General features: G+C 36.2%; 1 protein-coding gene across 6 annotated transcripts in view; it reads right to left on the bottom strand.

The window, feature by feature from the left end:
* The window catches only part of asic1c (acid-sensing (proton-gated) ion channel 1c), a 1,328,607-nt gene that overhangs the window by 255,595 nt on the left and 1,051,789 nt on the right, over positions 1–21,223 (bottom strand). For all 6 annotated transcript variants that reach the window (XM_051928824.1, XM_051928821.1, XM_028803265.2 and 3 more), the window contains exon 2: positions 19,343–19,493. In XM_051928824.1, the coding sequence (XP_051784784.1) occupies positions 19,343–19,493 (151 nt within the window). The remainder of the gene's footprint in view (positions 1–19,342; positions 19,494–21,223) is intronic.

The following is a 21,223-nucleotide window of genomic DNA, read 5'->3' as shown; positions in this document are numbered from 1 at the left end:
TGGAGTTTATAACCAGATTGTTTAATGGAATCTTGGAAAGTGAGAGGATGCCTTAGGAGTGGAGAAGTGTACTGGTGCCGATATTTAAGAATAAGGGGTATGTGCAGGACTGTAGCAACTACAGGGGGATAAAATTGATGAGCCACAGAATGAAGTTATGGGAAAGAGTAGTGGAAGCTAGGTTAAGAAGTGAGGTGATGATTAGTGAGCAGCAGTATGGTTTCATGCCAAGAAAGAGCACCATAGATGCAATGTTTGCTCTGAGGATGTTGATGGAGAAGTTTAGAGAAGGCCAGAAGGAGTTGCAATGCGTCTTTGTGGACCTGGAGAAAGCATATGACAGGGTGCCTCGAGAGGAGCTGTGGTATTGTATGAGGAAGTCAGGAGTGACAGAGAAGTACGTAAGAGTTGTACAGGATATGTATGAGGGAAGTGTGACAGTGGTGAAGTCTGCGGTAGGAGTGACGGATGCATTCAAGCTGGAGGTGAGATTACATGAGGGATCGGCTCTGAGCCCTTTCTTATTTGCAATGGTGATGGACAGGTTGACAGACGAGATTAGACAGGAGTCCCCATGGACTATGATGTATGCTGATGACATTGTGATCTGTAGCGATAGTAGGGAGCAGGTTGAGGAGACCCTGGAGAGATGGAGATATGCTCTAGAGAGGAGAGGAATGAAGGTCAGTAGGAGCAAGACAGAATACATGTGTGTAAATGAGAGGGAGGTCAATGGAATGGTGAGGATGCAGGGAGTAGAGTTGGCGAAGGTGGACGAGTTTAAATACTTGGGATTAACAGTACAGAGTAATGGGGATTGTGGAAGAGAGGTGAAAAAGAGAGTGCAGGCAGGGTGGAATGGGTGGAGAAGAGTGTCAGAAGTAATTTGTGACAGATGTGTATCAGCAAGAGTGAAAGGGAAGGTCTACAGGACGGTAGTGAGACCAGCTATGTTATATGGGTTGGAGACAGTGGCACTGACCAGAAAGCAGGAGACAGAGCTGGAGGTAGCAGAGTTAAAGATGCTAAGATTTGCACAGGGTGTGACAAGGATGGATAGGATTAGAAATGAGTACATTAGAGGGTCAGCTCAAGTTGGAAGGTTGGGAGACAAAATCAGAGAGGCGAGTGCGTTGGTTTGGACGTGTGCAGAGGAGAGATGCTGGGTATATTGGGAAGAAGGATGATAAGGATAGAGCAGCCAGGGTAGAGGAAAAGAGGATGGCCTAAGCGAAGGTTTATGGATGTGGTGAGAGAGGACATGCAGGTGATGGGTGTAACAGAGCAAGATGCAGAGGACAGAAAGATACGGAAGAAGATGATCCGCTGTGGCAACCCCTAATGGGAGCAGCCGAAAGAAGAAGAAGAAGAAGAAGAAGAAGAAGAAGAAGAAGAAGAAGAAGAAGAAGAAGAAGAATGGAGCTATAGGTGTTTATCTGCTTGTGAAAACTGCTATGAATCTGATCATTATTTCATCTTGTTCAATTTCCACACCTAATTTTTCATTATCATTTGTTTTTAACCTAATTTGTTTATTTTTGACTTTTGATTGGGTTCTTTCCTAAACTCTTTGCTCTGTTTTTTTAGTTTTTCTTCCTTGTCCCTTTTGATTTACAGTAGCTAACTGTCTCAGTTTATCTTTCTGAATTCTGACTTCTGCTTATTTTTTGAATTTGCATTGCTTCCCCTTGAGAATTTGTTTTTTCTATAAAAAAAAAAAGTTTGCTGTCTTCTGAGAAGGCTAGATCAAAAACAGGTGTGGCCTGCCAAATCATTCCCTGATGCATCTGTTGGACAGTACTTAAATATTGCATCGTTTAGGAACAGAAGAGAATCCAGTGAAGTGCTTTCTCAAAAGAAATTGTCTTGCAGGACATGTTGCAGTTTAAAGAGAAAATCATAATGAGACTAATATGTCAGAAGAACAGTAAGCGAGAAGTGCACTAATGCCTGTCTGCATCCTTTTGTTAAACACATAAGGAGCATTGTCATGGTCTAGGAGTGCATTTTGATAAATGGCATTGGGGACATGCTCAAAACTTAATTGAATGATGACAGATCAGAAATATAACCAGATTTAGAGTTATTATTCTGTACATTTTGGGAGTTAACTGACAAAGACTTAATCATTCAGCATAAGAAATACACTGATTATCCTCTGCCTAACCTCTGAGTGAAGCACTTGGTCATTATCTCACTAGCACATGCAGCCTAAGGCTTGCAGCCTCTACCACACCTTAGACAGGGAAAAGCACTAACAGTAAACTTTCACTAAACTACATTAGACTAGAAAGTCCAATCCTTAGCTTAGGAGTCATTTTTGGGAAGATACTGTATATGTATATTAAGGTCTGGGGAGTTTTAAAAGAATGGTACCAAAACATCCTCTGGGAGCAAGTTCTCCCAACCATCCAAGAACACTTTGGTGATGAACAATGCCTTTTCCAAGATGGTGGAGCACTGTGCCATAGGAGAACAAAACATAGAAATTTTGGGTCCATGGCCAGGAAACTTCTCAGACTTTAATCCCATTGAGAACTTGAGGTCAATCCTCAAAAGGTGGGTGGACAAACAAAAACCCACAAATTCTGACAAACTCCAAGCATTGATTATGCAAGAATGGGCTACCATCAGTCAGGATTTGGCCCAGAATTTGATTGACAACTTGCGAGGGTGAATTGCAGACGTCTTGAAAAAGAAGGGCCAACAATGCAAATATTGACTCTTTGCATATACCTAATGTAATTGTCAATAAAAGCATTTGAAACTTATGAAATGCTTGTAATTATACTTCAGTATACCATAGAAACATCTGACAAAAAATCTAAAAACATTGAAGCAGCAAAATTTGTGAAAACCAATACTTGTGTCATTCTCAAAGCTTTTGGCCATGACTGTACATATTAAGTAGAAGCTCAGACCTGATTACTCAGAATAACTGCATGTGGAAGAAAACTGTTTAGGTGATGTCACTGCACAAAGACATTTGCCAGAGTGAAGTTTTTGGAATAGTTAATGCCCTGTGTGAGCTGAATCAGCAATGATCTCTGTGTTCTGTTTCTTTACCCTTGACTCATATAGGACTTGAAAGTAAGGTAAGTTACAACCTATGATCTTGTCACAGGCTCTGATGATGCACTGCAGATTAGCCTTAGCCTCAATAGAGGCAGCACCAAACCAGACAGTCATAGGTGAGGTTAGAATGGACTAGATGATGGCTATGTAGAACTGGACCAATATTGCTTGAGGGAGAATGAATTTCCTCAGATGATGCAGAAAGAACATTCTCTAATGGGTTGTCTTAATAATATTATGTGTGATGTTATTGTTCCATTTTAGGCTTTGTGACAGCATGATGCCCAGAAACTTAACTGGCTCTCTCATCCCAATAGCTGAGCCATTTATAGCAAGTAACATGTGACAACTGTAACAAAAAGTAATTTTGTTGTGTTACACAATGACAATAAAGTGATTGAACTTGAACTTGAACTGTTTTCTGAAATCTATCATCATCTCCTGATGTTTTTTGAATGTTAAGGTCTAAAATACTACGGCTGTGCCACAATGTCAGATTTTCCACCTCTTGTCTGTATGTGGACTCATCATTGTTTAAAATGAGGCCCATTAATGTGATGTCATCTACAAATTAAGACGTTTGACAGATGAATTGCCAGTGACATAGCCATTTGTACATTGTGAGAAGAGTAGTGGGGGGAGTACATACCCCTGTGGTGCACCAGTACTAAGGGTTAATGGGTCAGACATGCTTGTATTTGGCCAACCACACATAACTGTTTCCTATCTGTGAGAAACTCTGTGATCCAATGGCACATTGAACTGGCCAGGCTTAACTGGGTGAGTTTCTTATCTAGGAGCTCTGAAATGATTGATTAAAGTTCACAAACAAGATCCTCACATATGCCCCTGACTTATCAAGGTGTTGGTAGAAAAAGGTCAGACCTAAATTCATTGCATCATCCACAGACCGGTTAGCTCTGTACACAAACTGAAATGGGTCCAGTAAGTCTTTTGTAGCTTTCTTGAGATAATTCAGAATAAGGCATTTAAAGGTCTTCATTACAACAGAGGTTAAAGCTACTGGTCTGTAGTCATTTAGGCCTGTGACCTTTGATCTTTTTTGCTACTGGAATGATGGTGGAGGTCTTGAAGCTGCAGGAACAGTGCACAGATCCAGAGATTGTTTAAAATGACACAAATACTGTAGACAACTGGTACCCGAGAGTGGAAGAGGAAATAAGGACTGGGCCTGAGCTCTTTTAATGTTTTGCTTTTTGAATATGCTGCAGATGTTGCTTGCATTGATGACATGAGGGAGAAGCTGATGAGATGAAGAATGTAGAGTAGTAACAGTGAGACCATATGGTAAATTTGTGTCCCATTATCTTTCAAAGCGACCATAAAACTTATTTAACTGATTACCTAGACTGGGATCAGCAGAATTGTTTGATGTTTATTTCTTGTAGTTAGTGACCTATTTAAGGCCTCTCTAGCCTGATGTGCTATCATTTGCAGACAATTGTTCCTGCAGCTTCTTTGAGTATTTCCTTTTTGCAGCTTTGATCCCTTTCTCCAAGATATACTTGGCTTTCCTGTATTCCTCATAGTTGCTAGATCTGAAAGTACACTCTTTGTCCTGGGTACTGTCATCTGAGCTCTGGGTTGAACCAAAGCATAACATTTGCTAAACTTCACAGTTGTTTTTGTTGGAATGCAAAGATTTTTTTTTCTCTGAATTTACTATCTTACTCTTCTTTATTTATTTATCTGGTTTAGTACAAAGCTATATACTGTATACCCTGTCATTCTTTCTTAAACTCTGTGAAGTGCCTTGAGCATGGGAAAGGCACTATATAAATAAAATGTATTATTATTATTATTATTATCATCATCACAAAAACTAATATATTAAGTTACAGCATGAGTGTATTCGTGTATGTTGGAGGTGGGTGTTTTGAAGGCACTCCAGTCTGTACAGGCAGAACAGTCCCAAAGCTCCTCTATTGCCTCACTGATCCAGTGTTTAACTGTTCTTTTGACTGGATTTAAAGTTTTCAGCTTTTGTTTGTAAGTAGAAATATGGTGAATCATAGAATGGTCAGATTTACGAAGAGGGGCATGGGAGGACATGATAAGCATCCTTAATAGCTGCATAGCAGTAATCTAGAATATTTCCATCTCTGGCATGGCATTTTATTTATTGTTGATATTTAGGAAGGACCTGGTTAAAACTGACAGGGTTAAAATCACCCATAATAATGAGATGCAAGTCCGGGTTGTCTTTTTCAATCTCATGATTACATCAGTGAGTCACCACTGCACTTCAGGAGCATTAGTGCAAGAGCAAATGTAAACACCGGCCAGAATCACTGAGGAGAACTTATGGGGTAAATAAAACGGCTTACAGTTTATAATAAGCAATTATATATTGGGAGAGAAGTGAGCGTCAAATAAATGTTTGCTTAACTGCAAAAATATTCATAAAATAATTAACTTTTTTAACCGTTAGAATACTGTTTTTGGAACTTAACTAGTTTTATTTTGTGATGATTAATCTGTTTTTACTAACAGTAGTTTTTTACTTTAATCAATGTATGCAATCACATCAGTTAAGCTTTGGTAAAATCACATTTTCTGGTCAGAAGAGGTACTTCCAGTAACAAATTAGGTCCTTAAAAACTTTGTGACTTCTGTTACTTTATGTGCAGCTCTCCCGTGCTCTATAGTGCACTATGTAGCTATGGCACAGTATGCTGTTGCTCCTTAAGTATTACTTGGGAAGACAATCTGATTCATCTTCACTAGTTAATTTCTATAGTGTTGGTGAAATGCAGGAATGATTAGGGCTACAAGCTGCTCTAGGTGCTCTAGCCACACAGCTGGAGACCTTTGTTATATGACCTGGGACCCCAAAAGTGATTCCCATACACTGGTCATAAGTATTTAAGCTTCAGGGTTGTCCCTTCCAGTCATAATAATGAGCTTTACAGTTAAGAATAAGACTGGCCAAAGGCTTTTGTGGTGAATGCCCACACCAAAGAAAGAGATAGGGAGAATAATTATGAGTAATTATTAGTAAGTATTCTTTGTATTGATCTTGAATGTGTGTTTATGCAATAACATTGGTTATCACGTGTATTGGATTGGTTGTCATTGGTCGGGTCTCTGTAAAAATGTCCTCTGTTTTTGTACTTTCCTACTGCAAACAAATTTCCCTCTAGTATAATAAAGTCTACCTAAACCTAAACCTAAACTAGGAGCGCTTAAGATACTTTGCTGGGAAAGTAGGAAACCCACCCTATCAGTCACCTAGTGACATAAGATCTTTTAATTAGGCCAAAGAAGATATCAGGATTATTGTATTGATTACTTTGTTTTCTTACTTTGTATTTACTCACCTTTGTTCACGACTCTTTCAATCTCTTAAGTTGCATATTTGTGACCTCTTCGATTACATTTTATATATTATAATGATTGAACTATTATTTTGACTTACCTTGATCTAGACGTCTGAAAAGAAAAACATGTTTTTGAGGGTTCAGATTTTTAAGTATACTAGATGCAAAAGAAAACTGTAAATGAATTTTCAAAGGGGGTGAAGTCAATATATTTGTTGAATTTATATTTTTGTTCCTTGGCACTCTAGGCATGCTATTTTTTACCTTGGTTTATTATTTTTTTTATCATTCTGGATAGTCTGTTCTTTTTATATGACTATGTATGTGTGATAATGGCAATATAGCTTATGGTTGCTAAGCCAGTCAAGTCTTTACCTACCAATGTAAAATGGTGAAACACTGCATTTGGTATCTGAGCACTGGATTCTTTTCCAAAAACAAATAACATTCATTACAATTAGATACGGTTAAGATAAAGCAAGTAAGATTTACACACTCTGCTACTTACCTCTTGACTATTCGTTTGTCTGTCTAATTGTAAAATTTGCTTTGTCCTTTCTGGTTTCCCTAACTCAGATTTTTGTTTTCACCTATTATTTCCGTTTTTATTATTTCTTTACTTATTACAATTTTAAGGGTTTGGTATCATAACATAAAAGAAAAACCTAAATTCTTCTGAGGTCAAAGCTACTACATCTAAATTGTAGGAGAGACAAAATTAAAACATGATCATCTGTGTTTTTGTGAGGGTAAATTTAAATCTTTTACAGAAAGACAGGTCAAGAATGAAGCAACACAAACAAAGCTGAGGATACTTGTTTAGTCCAACGAGTTTTCACGAGCATTTCAACAAAGTGCATGTATCATTTGGGCTGAAATGCTGTTTCACACCTCTTAGCAAGGTACATGTTTAACAGCCATCTTATGACATTCCTTAAAAGCCAGAAAATTCCAATGCTAATCTAATTTTTTCCATGTTTTTTTTTTTTATTTAGACATTGATTTTTCTTTTTTCTTTTATTTAACATTCATTCTAAGGATAAATAACAATGAAACAGCCATCATTATCCATTTGATAAGGGGCACTACTCACAATCCTGAATCTGCAGATTCATTCTTTGTTATTGAACTATTACAAACCTTGCTCCTCTCCCACTTGAAGCCAGATTACTAGAAGCACCAAATCAGTTAACCCCCTTTTCCTGCACTACTGTTTGCAGTAGGTGGCTCCATGTCATTTATTTTTTTTCCAAATCCCAGTCCAGTCTTTTCTAGAAGTCAATAGCGCATGTTGGGATTCCCTGCTAGCCAAAAATATTGAACCTGACCTTTTGCTAATGTTTTCAGCCACACAGACGCTTGGACGGTTTTCATAATACTCTGATTCCACTATGCAAATCAATTATCAGAAATCACCAGAGCAGGCAATTTTTATAAAGTCATTCCACATTATACTTGTAAGCCTGCTGCAACTACACTTCCCATATTTACTGAAGAAGGAAAACTGGGTTATTCTTTTTAGTTGTCATATTGACTAGGTACAAAGAGTTGTGTATTCTGATATGTCTCATTCAGCTTCACCAATATATTTAGCTATTAGGTAACCATGGTCATTATCACTTCATACACATTTTCAGGCCCCAGTAGTTCTAATTATCAACAATCTAGTTCCTACCATAACAATGTCACTTTTTGAATGTTTCTGGGGTGGTAGCTTATTCGTAATAGAGCAGAGGCACTGCTATGAGTGTAAATTCCAGCAGAATATTACTACTGTAGTACACTCAAGTTAATTGTTTTATCATGGAAAGGCCTTTTCTGAAACAACCTTTTCAAAAATCTTAGTAGCTGTTACATTTCCTGCCAGTCCTAGCCACTTTATTGCTGTTGCAGATTTATGAAACAGTTTGGTTTTCCTGAAGTACTTATAATTTCTCATCATGGAATTCTGTATCCTCTCACCATATCAACATACCTACTAGATTGTACGTTCTTTTTAAACAAAACATTCACTGCTTTCAGCATTTACATTGAATACTGCCCCTTTGTCTCAGAAATTTCTGTAATACTTTTCAGTATTTTCTGATTAGGAGATTACACTTGGCAATTCTTCACTTTTCCCTGCTTTTTTTCCTAACTGAAACATTGGTGGTTTCAATTTCTATTAAGACATTTGTGTATCCTCTAAATCCTATGCACCATTATTTACAATAAATACCTTGCTCTCTGCATTATATGTTTTTATTGAAGAAAAGCTTTCTGACAACATAAACCCTATATTCAAATACACAGATTCTTTTAAATGTAAACCCACAGTATAATGTTTAATTCTCTATCACTACTTTAGTTTTCCAATTTTTACACTCACCAACTTTTGGGAATACAGTTAGGTCCATAAATATTTGGACAGAGACAACTTTTTTCTAATTTTGGTTCTGTACATTACCACAATGAATTATAAATGAAACAACTCAGATGCAGTTGAAGTGCAGACTTTCAGCTTCAATTCAGTGGGGTGAACAAAAATGATTGCATAAAAATGTGAGGCAATTAAAGCATTTTTTTAACACAATCCCTTCATTTCAGGGGCTCAAAAGTAATTGGACAATTGACTCAAAGGCTATTTCATGGGCAGGTGTGGGCAAGTCTGTCGTTATGTCATTATCAATTAAGCAGATAAAAGGCCTGGAGTTGATTTGAGGTGTGGTGCTTGCATGTGGAAGATTTTGCTGTGAACAGACAACATACGGTCAAAGGAGCTCTCCATGCAGGTGAAAGAAGCCATCCTTAAGCTGCGAAAACAGAAAAAACCCATCCGAGAAATTGCTACAATATTACGAGTGGCAAAATGTACAGTTTGGTACATCCTGAGAAAGAAAGCAAGCACTGGTGAACTCAGCAATGCAAAAAGATCTGGACGTCCACAGAAGACAACAGTGGTGGATGATCGCAGAATCATTTCCATGGTGAAGAGAAACCCCTTCACAACAGCCAACCAAGTGAACAACACTCTCCAGGGGGTAGGCATATCGATATCCAAGTCCACCATAAAGAGAAGACTGCATGAAAGTAAATACAGAGGGTGCACTGCAAGGTGCAAGCCACTCATAAGCCTCAAGAATAGAAAGGCTAGATTGGACTTTGCTAAAGAACATCTAAAAAAGCCAGCACAGTTCTGGAAAAACATTTTTTGGACAGATGAAACCAACATCAACCTCTACCAGAATTATGGCAAGAAAAAAGTATGGAGAAGGCGTGGAACAGCTCATTATCCAAAGCATACCACATCATCTGTAAAACATGTTGGAGGCAGTGTGATGGCTTGGGCGTTCATGGCTGCCAGTGGCACTGGGACACTAGTGTTTATTGATGATGTGACACAGGACAGAAGCAGCCGAATGAATTCTGATGTGTTCAGAGACATAATGTCTGCTCAAATCCAGCTAAATGCAGTCAAATTGATTGGGCGGCATTTCATGATCCAGATGGACAATGACCCAAAACATACAGCCAAAGCAACCCAGGAGTTTATTAAAGCAAAGAAGTGGAAAATTCTTGAATGGCCAAGTCAGTCACCTGATCTTAACCCAATTGAGCATGCATTTCACTTGTTGAAGACTAAACTTCAGACAGAAAGGCCCACAAACAAACAGCAACTGAAAGCCGCTGCAGTAAAGGCCTGGCAGAGCATTAAAAAGGAGGAAACCCAGCATCTGGTGATGTCCATGAGTTCAAGACTTCAGGCTGTCATTGCCAGCAAAGGGTTTTCAACCAAGTATTAGAAATTAACATTTTATTTCCAGTTATTTAATTTGTCCAATTACTTTTGAGTCACTGAAATGAAGGGATTGTGTTACAAAAATGCTTTAGTTGCTTCACATTTTTATGCAATCGTTTTGTTCACCCCACTGAATTAAAGCTGAAAGTCTGCACTTCAACTGCATCTGAGTTGTTTCATTTAAAATTCATTGTGGTAATGTACTGAACCAAAATTAGAAAAAAAGTGTCTCTGTCCAAATATTTATGGACCTAACTGTATTTAGTTCACAGCTGCAATGCATTTACAGCCAGGACTATGGGCCACTACCTTCAGTAAGTATAGTTCCTTCAGACTTTACCCAGGTATAACTGTCATTGTAGCCTATTTGTCTGAGACTTTTCTCCTCACCCCTGATTGGCCTACAGTGGCTGAGAAAGAAGCTTAGTTCCTAGTCCCCAGAAGTAGAACAGAACAAACGTGTGGGCAGGAAAGCCAGCTTGATAAATATTAATCCTTAATCATTTTTCAAATAGCTTGTACCATAGATAAAAAGCGAATAGAGAGTGATAATACACATTATACAACCTGGATCATCCTGTAGTATTGTAAACATATTAACATCAGCAACACTTTTACTTAACTAATTATCAAAATGTGCAGGTAGTTCTTAAGCAAATACAAAAGCATTAACATACAGGTACATTTTTATTAGCCAATTAACATAAGCTGTTTTAGCACTGAAAATGTATAAACATGTAAAATTGTCTGTGTGTAAGATTAAATGTGCAAATACAGAAAACTGCCTGTTTTACCCTTTATTTCAGAGGATTCTGTGTAGGAAAAACTGGAGAAAGTCTTCGTTTACAATGTTTATATATGTAAATAGAAAAGCTTTGTAGAAGTACACCTTATAAATGTTACAAAAGGAGTTCTGCTCACTCTTCCAACTAAACTCACTAAATTGTCATTCAAATCTATGGTCTTACCAATTATTACTTTGAGCTGTAGCAATTAGCAGCAACATATTTGGTTTAACATAGATTTCTATATGTGTGTTTAATGTATGTTTAATGTTTATGTTATGTTTTTAATGTGTTTTATTCAGTTTGATATTTATAAATGTTGAAAGTGCTTTGAGCTCTTCAATATGCTATATACAAAATAAATAGAAATTGATGAAAACAACTGACAGATTTACTTGGAAACAAATTATTTTAATGAATACCTTGAAGAAAAAGTAATTCTTATCCATCCATCGATTTTCCAACCCGCTGAATTCGAACACAGGGTCACGGGAGCCAATCCCAGCCAACACAGGGTACAAGGCATGGAACCAATCCCGGGCAGGGTGCCAACCCACCGCAGGACACACACCAAGGCCAATTTAGAATCGCCAATTGACCTAACCTGCATGTCTTTGGAGGAAACTGGAGCTCCCGGAGGAAACCCACGCAGACACGGGGAGAACATGCAAACTCCACGCAGGGAGGACCCGGGAAGCGAACCCGGGTCTCCTAACAGTGAGGCAGCAGCACTACCACTGCGCCACCCAAGTAGTTTTTATGTCACTTAAAATTTGGTAATAACTTGCATAAGACAACTGCACTATATCAACCTCACATGCAATGTACGAGGGGTGTTCAAAAAGTTTCTGCACTTTTTTAAACTCTATTTATTAAGAATTTCAAAAACAAATTACATCACTTTTCTACGTAGTTATGTTCATTTGCGATGTAATTTTCCCAGCGTTGTTTTCAGCTTTTTACTGCCCAATTACTACTCCTCCCGCCTTCACCGTTTCCAATGAAAATATAAAAGTGCGGAAACTTTTTGAAATACCCTTGTATATTATTTTGTATGATAGGAAAAATGTTCCATATGAGTTGTATGGTCAGTCTAGCGGCACAGTTGGAATTCATACAACAAACTAACTGTGTTTGTTATCACAAAATCATTACTTAACTTATCTCTGAAACATTGCATACAAAAAAGGTTTACAGAAATCCCCTAAGGGACATGATATTTCCAGTACTAACATCACAAGTGTGAGTATCATATTTAGACATGTTATTTATTCATTTTCATTGAGTTGCATTTAACCTTTGACACCAAAAATGTCTAACTAAAGCTGTGCATTATTTAAAGGTTTACGCTGTGGACACTATGCCATCTTAAACATCAAGAAATATTAGTTTTATATAATTCATTTTCCAAATTAGCTTAAATGTTAATTGTTGGGAGGCAACACATAGATTTTTTTATAAGCTGCTGTTAATATAAAGAGAGCTTTTTTCTGAAGTAATATCTAAATCAAATCAATCTACTTGCCACTTAGACCCTGCCCCTATTTTACTTATTAAGGCTTGTACTGATAAACTTTCCACTCCCATTTCTCACTTTATCAACTGTAGTTTCTGCACCTGTGTTGTTCCAATTGATTTAAAACCTGCTGCTGTCTTAAACCCTGTCTTAAAAAAACCTGTCTTAGATGTCTTACAGCTAAAATTTTATCGTCCAATCTCTAATCTTCCATTTATGGCTAAGATCTTAGAAAAGGTTATTGCTGCTCAACTTGATGATTATTTAAACTTGGATAACTTGCTTGAGCGTTGGCACCCTGCCTGGGATTGGTTCCTGCCTTGTGCCCTGTTTGCTATTCTAGTTCTCCTTGACTTAAGCGCAGCATTTGATACAGTTAACCATGACATTTTACTGTTTTGACTTTCAGCTATTGGTATCTCTGGTGCTGCTCTTTTTTGGTTCAAATCATACCTCAGTGATCGCCAGTATTATGTCTTCATTAGGGAACACAAATCTGCCACTACTTCACTCACACAAGGTATCCCTCAAGGGTCAGTTCTAGGTCCAAATCCTTTTAACATTTATATGCTCCCATTAGATGAGATTATTCGTTGGTATGGTCTAAGTTTCCACTGCTATGCCGATGACACACAACTTTATATAAGTGTTGATGCAACTGCAACATCTTTACCTGTTGCGCTGACTGATTGCATTCAGGAAATCAATCATTGGATGACAGATCATTTTTTATGACTTATCTTATTAGGTGGTACCAAATCTGTCCTCTCTACCCTTTGTGGGCTAAAAATTGACATTGATGGGATTCTGATTGAACCCTCAACATAAGTCCGTAATTTGGGTGTCATCTTTGATCAGCTTCTTACTTTTCAACCATACATTAGCTCAATAGCACAGACAGCTTTTTTTCATCTTCGCAACATTGCTTATCTGCATTCGTTCCTCAGTGTGAAAGACACTGAAACACTGATTCATGCTTTCATCACTACCCGTCTGGACTATTGCAATACACTGTTTTATGGCCTCCTGACTAAATATATCAATAGATTACAATATGTTCAGAATTCTGCTGCTCATCTACTTACACACACTAAAAAAATCTGCTCACATCACTCCTGTCCTTTATGATTTGCATTGGTTACCAGTCTTTTCAGGAATCAAATATAAAATTATTCTTCTCACCTTTAAAGCCTCTTCATGGTTTAGCCCCTCATTATCTGTCTGAGCTGCTGCTTCCTTACACTCCTGCTCGTGCATTAAGATCATTGGACACCAACTTACTCCATCCATCCATCCATTTTCCAACCTGCTGAATCTGAACACAGGGTCACGGGGGTCTGCTGGAGCCAATCCCAGCCAACACAGGGCGCAAGGCAGGGAACCAATCCCGGGCAGGGCGTCAACCCACCGCAGGACACACACACACCAAGCACACACTAGGGCCAATTTAGAATCGCCAATGCACCTAACCTGCATGTCTTTGGACTGTTGTACCTAAATACAGGTTAGTAACTATGGGTGACAATGCTTTCAGTGTGATAGCCCCTAAAATTAGGAATTCTCTTCCTCTCAGCCTTTGCGAGGAAAAATCTATCATTCATTTCAAACTCCTGTTAAAAACACATCTCTTCAATAAGTATTATTAATTTTCTTCTATGTAACTCTTTCTATTGTCTTGTCAATGTGTTTATTGAATTGTAAAGTGGCCTTGAGTGTACGAAAGGCGCTACATAAATAAAAATTATTATTATTATTATTAAATACTTAATATTTTACCTGTAATCAAATTAGGCCTCAGCGTTAACATTTGCAGTTAATCATGCAATATATATATCTCTCTCTTTTATGCCATTTGGTATGGGAATTGTAAAACAATATTAATTAGGGGGCTCGCCAAGTTGCTCGCCAACCCCCATGTTTGCTTTTCTGGATACACATTTTTAAGATTTTTTTTTTTTTGAATTGTTGCTATTTCATTAATTTTACTTTTATTTCAGAACTTATGTGAAAACAATATTTGGAATCTTTCGAGTGCCAATATGCTGAATCTTTTAAATGAGGTCAGTGAGACATGTGTTTAATGACTTTGTACCATAATTCAGGATAGGTTTCTCTGTTTGGAATTTCAGCACAGACAAAGTGATCTGCATCATCAGCAGTTAATAATTTTTTTTGCAAAGTAACCAATAAATGCATGTGAGGTAAAACACGTTTTTGAAATTCCCTGACTTAACTTCAAAGCCTTACAATATTTACATACTTCTGACATATCAACTGTGTCCATATATTCGATCTCTATTCGCCTTTTAGTTATTTCTCAGAGTAATAATTTCTCTTTTTTGTGCTAATGCAATGTTTACTTTCTTTTTTTGACACAGTCATTTTTTTCTGCTTTCATATTCTGTATCTTGCTCTGCATGTGTTTCGCACCTACGTTTTTTTTTTTTTTTTTTGAATCTTTTGAATTCCAGTTTTCATTAACTCTAACCTGCTCTGCATGTGTTTGGCCCCTTATTTTTGTAACCTCTTTATGACATTTTACTTTGTTTTCAACTCTGTCTTTTATTTCTGACCTCGCTTTGTCCTGCTTTTTTTCAATGACACCTGGTCCGTGGTGATTATTTTCCCTTTTTTGAGTAATACTTTCCGTTTGTTTGCGCTACTGCAATCTTTACTTTCTTTTTTTTTATACTTTCTAATTTTCCTACTTTCATATTCTTTAACTTTCTCCACATTTGTATTGCGCATACGTTTTTTTTTTTTGAGCCTTTCAAATTCCACTGCTTTCATAATCTGCTCTGCATTTGTATAACGCCAATGTTTGTGAACGTGTTTATGAAGTTCTACTTTGTCTTTAACTCTTTATCTTTTAATTCTGAGCCTGATTGGACGTGCTTTGTTTCAATTCTACTTGTTACGGGCTGATAATTACTTTCCTTATTTTCTGAATTTGCACCTAGTTATTTTTTCTTTTTTGCTCTTTTTTCTCTCCAACGCTTTTGAGTCTCTTTTCTCCGTGCTGCTTTCTTCTTTGCTTAGTCGTCGACATTTCATTTATAACGTATTGTCCTTATACGTTTTATATGCACTGAGACCCTGGATCTGTGTGTGCTCAAATCCTTCACAAGACTGAATGTTTTGCTGCCCCGTTGTCTTTTTTGCTATTGATTGTAAGTAGGGCGTATCTTGCAAGAATCTCATATTTAACGTCATAGCGAGACGGTCCTGGGTCAATCTCTTGGCACAATGTCTCATGTTTAAGATCCTCGCGGATCTTTTAACTGTCTTCCATGATCTTAACATGAAGATCATGTCTCAACGCCCTACTGTTTCTCTCCAGGATTTTTTTTTATAATAGAGAGATGTTTGTTTTGTGCCATCTTTTGGAAAGACAGAGACATAGCACCTGGACAGATACAACAGACAGACATACAGTCACTTATCTTTTTCTTAAGGTATATTGAATAATATGTGACTAAATGTGCAAGTAAAGAAAATGATCTTTTTTGTCTTTAATTTAGAGGATTCCATGTAGAACAAGTTGGTGAAAGGTCTTCATTAACAATGTTCCAAATGTAAACAGCTTTTAAAAAGGCCATTAAAAGAGTGTCTTTTCTGTTTGCCTATAGTAGGTTGGTCATATTAAACTCTGACCTTTTTTTGGACAAGGAAGTGAGTGCTGATGCACTTGAATGGAGCTAATAAGAATCCCTAAGATGTTAAGATTTCCTAAGAGATTCCACAGATTCTGTGGAGCAACCATGAAATTATTTTTACATTAAACTTGAGAAGGTATACCACAGATATAGCTTTTTGTCCTTTTGAATAAAGGAAAGTTCAGGATTTAGTAGAACTAAATTTAATTAAGGTTAACAGTATAGACACATTCACTTAAGAGCTGGCAGGCAACTGCTATAGCCATTTGTGCAACATTTAGACAACAGGAGATTTCTTAGAAAATGTAAATATTTCTCAGGCTATTTGCTAACTTGTCCCAATAATTAGGGCAATCAGCTTCTAATAAAATGCTCTTTCCATTCTTCAATTTACTGCTTCTTAATTTCCATCTATGCTCTTGAGTATGGAATTTATGATTTATGTGAAATATATATGCCAGTTTGACTTCATCAATGCCTTTTTAATACTTTTGAAGACCCAGATTAAGTCTTTTGCAGAGGTTTTATTCCCTTAGCCTGCAAACAGCAGCTCACAAGATTCACATTATTGCTCATATTTGCACTGGTTTTGGAGTATCTGTATCTATTTTGTAGAATGCAGACCAGAACTGTACACAGTACACCAGCTGCAGTTAAAATCCTACATCATAGATTTTGAGCATAATGTCACTTTTTTTTTAAAACTGTATTTACAATATAAACCTGGAATTCAAGAATGTTGTGTAATTCTAAGATTTATTACGTAATAATCTCCAGGCATCAATTAAACACAATACAGTCCAGGAACTAATGCATATGGCCACAGTTAATTACACTTACCACAATGAAAACATGACCATTATTTATAGACCACACATCCCATGTACTATTGTACAACAGGCAGCAAAGTTCTAATTAAATTGAAAGTGGAAGTGGAAGTAGAAAAAGTAACTAATTTACACTGTGAAAGGCAATGTAAATTGATTAAATAAATATATTATTTTGAATCTTATAGATCCACTCCATATGCATAATTTGTGACATTCTTTTTGAGGAACCATATTACCAACACATACAGTAATTACCACTTGGAATTTAAGGTTTAGTTTTCTGCTGAACCCAGAATTTTCTAGTATCTCCTTGTGATTCTGTAGAAACAGTGCTTCAAGTGTACAAGTCATAGCTTATTAACTGTACTTAGAAGTTGGTTTGGCAAATAGAATGCTGTGTTACAAATTTTAGACATCAATAGGTCAGCATCACACCGACAGACGCAGGCATGACAATAATTGGCTATATTAAGATTCTGATGACTTGGGACACTTGTAAAGTTTAATTAATTATTAAATTGTTTTTTTAAATGTACAGTACATTTACTGAAAAATGCTATCCTCTCTTCCTTTCTAGACAAAGGATATTGGTCTGTTGTTAAAGAAGAACACTTAATACAACAGGTTAGTGAAATTTCCACATTAATGGAGTGTTTAATTGTGTTATCATAAAATCTATTGAGAACTATCCACTTCAGATATTTGTTGTGGGGTTATAGTAAATTTTTAACATTATTATTTACAATTTAATTATGAAGATTTCACGACCATAGACTAACCAGGCCTAAGAAAGCTGCAATACAAATGAAACTTTTAAATATATGGAGTTCCATTTTGGATGACTACAGCAGATAAACTGTAAAAGCATACCAGCTATTATTGAATAATTTTGGCAAAGAGATAAAACTGGAAGTGAAACAGTTTTCGTCTATTTACAATATCTAATTTTACATACAGTAACATACTCTAAACATCAAATAAATTATTTTGTGCTTAATTGGAATAGGGGTAGTATAATTTCTCCATAGCTACATAAAAATTGATACATCTGTGCAGAACATCTGTGTCACCTGTAAACTTCAATATAAAATATATAAACATAATATAATTAAACAACACATGCAACTTTTAACATTAATATATCACACATCTTTTAATAATGGCTACCTTACATATAATCATTTCTGTATGTTAAAATTTAAAACCACTGGTTTGAGGAAATATGCATGTACTGTAAATATGATGGCATCAACACAGAACCAAACTGATGAATTTCAGCAGCAGTGCTTAAGTTAGACACATGTGACAGTTAGACAGAATGCCCTTTTTAACAGATGGGCATCACATATTAAGAAACTGTAATACCAGCTTATAGTCAAAGGGAATTGATTAAGATCTTTTTTTCAATAATATTCAAAGAGCACATAGTATAACACAAGCGGAAAATTTGAATGACATAACTTAAAAGGCCTTGATAACAGTAACTAAATGTGACCAAATGTAAAATAATAAAATGGCTCTGTAACACTAAAGTTACATTAAGAGAGCTATACAACTGCTGCTGGATTTCATCCTAAGGGTCACCATTTAAAACTGCTTAAGCCCATCTTCAAAGCACAGCCATTTATTCTCACATAATTTAACTTTTATGAATATCATACAACTAAAAGAAAAATATTTTGATCAAAATTAATCCAGTTTTCCTTACTTTCATTTTCAGTAACAGTAAGTGTTGAAGTTATAGATCAGAACTATGTGAAGTATAAAAATTTCTGCTGGGATTCTGTCTGTAATAAGAAAATGCAGTTGCTTATAGGCCATCTTTAGTAAGATTTCCATAAAGGTTGCAATGCTTGGCAACCAGGTATTTATTTGATATATTTTAATATTCATCTATCTAGTACCTTACAACACTTATACCACCAAAATGTTTGTTAGTACATGGGAATATTACTTTATGAATCTCTTTTATTAGAAGTCTGCATAATTGTACTAGATATATTCATATTTGAGAGACAAATATACAGTATACCAATTGAATTGACAGTCTACAAGAAGTAATGCATTTAAAAGAGAACATATTTAAACAGTGACATGTACTATCCTGTGGGAGCTTTGAAAAATTCATAGTGTGAAACGTTTCATCAGCTTTCATAAAAATAATCAAAAAAGATTGCACTAGTGATTTTACTGGTCTAGGACTGAGCTGGTGGAACAACTCCTAAAGAGTTTTTCAGAGCTCCCACATGAAAGAATTTTTTTTCTTGTTAAAAGAGAGAAAATAATGCATTTAACTATGCTGAAGAAAAATTAGGATATCTCATGAAATTTCACTAAATACTGTCTACTATATATGTTTACCTGTATCTCCCCAGACTGGAAGGTATTCATCTTGCTGAATATCCATCATTATTTCAAGACCATTGCCAGTTCCCCCTTTTAAAGTGGTCATCAAAGGATATCCATCTTGGCCTGAGTTAAATGTGTAACATTTTCCATAGCGGGTGTAGGTCTAATGAGAAAAAAAAAGACAACATTGAAGATTTAGCAGTTCAGACATGAATTAACTAGTTTAGATATGAAATGGACAGCCCTGTAGATAAAACAATAATAAACATTGCCAAGGATGAAGAGTGCCTTGCTGCACATACAAAATACAAAGATAAATGCAGAAACTGCTGATGGTAATAAGAGTGCAAAAATAAAACAAAAATTAGATAGTTTGCCAGTGGTGTGCTTAAAATGGATGAACAGAGGGTAGACAAAAATATAACGGCTGCTAAAATTACACTTGGACAGCTCAAAAGAGTAGGACCACCAATATTCAAAGGAATAAGGCATAATTGAAATCGGGCCTTGTTCAGAAAGCAGACGCCACTTGAGACGGTCTTCCCCTCGCCCAAACACTAACCTTAAGGTGAATAAAACAGGTCCCTGATGTTAAGTCACTATTTTAGGGCTAAAATGATAACAAAAATGTGAAACCTACTTATATACCTAATCTTAATTATTGTGAAACAACCAAGTGGATATACTTTCTGAACAAGAGCCCTGAAATCAACTGTTTGTTGGTCAGGCAATCGGACAACATCTAGGTTGTCCAAACAGTTTCCATTCTGGGAGACAAGGAGAGCTGAACAGGACACAAAACAAACAAAAAGTCCATATGTCCTATAGACCCATTCAGTCTAAGTCCCCATTAAAGAAGCTGCAAAAAACAGCTTTTTTTGTTTGTTTGTTTTTTTGTTTTTAGAGCATGCATTGCTATGAACTAACTTTGAAGAGCATGGCTTTTGCTTAATTTAAATGAATGACATTATAAAAGATTTACTAACTCTGATGTTGGCCTGACCTTTAATTTCAAGGTTAGTGCACCTTGTGGTTTTATAAGGGTGGAACTAATACTGAATGATTAGTTGATGCTTAATTGAAACTTAAGTCATTAATGTTTATTGATTACTGTCAGTTAATGATTCAATTGAATTATCAGAGACATTTTTGTTAATTATTTATTGTGCTAATTGTGTTTTTTGGGGAAAGAATAATATTAATGAAATCTAATTTGTTTTTTATTTAATTTAATAGTATTAGTGAGACTTAATTGTTTTTACTTACTTTAAAGCCCCTGTATTTTTTAACTTATAAACAGGTTTGAACTTGGGTAATGACTTAGCCCACATTGCTTTTCACTTATATACAATTATACAGTAAGCCTTCTTAAGTATTAGTCATCTGGATGACACCTTTTATGAACAACCAAGGTCAAGTGACTTAACTCCAGACTTCTGAAACAGATAAGAAAAAACATCAAAAGGATTGTATTATGAACCTGACAGCCATTTGGCAAACTGAAAATTGATTAACTTTTTTTTTTTTTTTTTTTTAAGATAGTTTCGTTTCTGATTCAGCAGTCTCTTCAGGCCCCTTTGTACAAGGCCAAAATCAGCAGCACAAATTCAGCCACAGAGTCATTGCATAACAGGAAAACAAGCATCTAATTTAGTCATCAGAAATGAGTCCCATGGCATGTAAATCACCTATTTGGATAAAGAACTGGTATTCAGAACTTGGCATAATATCTAATGAAGTTGACAATAACAAGGGGCACATCATCTGTGATTTAATAGTGTGAAATGTTAACATTTCAAACTATGTAAATCTAGCACTTAACGTTGTACTGACTGCATGGGACAGATACAGAATTTAGTTAGAAAAGGAATCAGGAGATAAATTGTAATCAAA

Source organism: Erpetoichthys calabaricus, chromosome 6 (genome assembly GCF_900747795.2).
Source record: "Erpetoichthys calabaricus chromosome 6, fErpCal1.3, whole genome shotgun sequence".
Lineage (NCBI taxonomy): Eukaryota > Metazoa > Chordata > Cladistia > Polypteriformes > Polypteridae > Erpetoichthys > Erpetoichthys calabaricus.
This window is presented reverse-complemented; position numbering and strand designations above follow the sequence as displayed.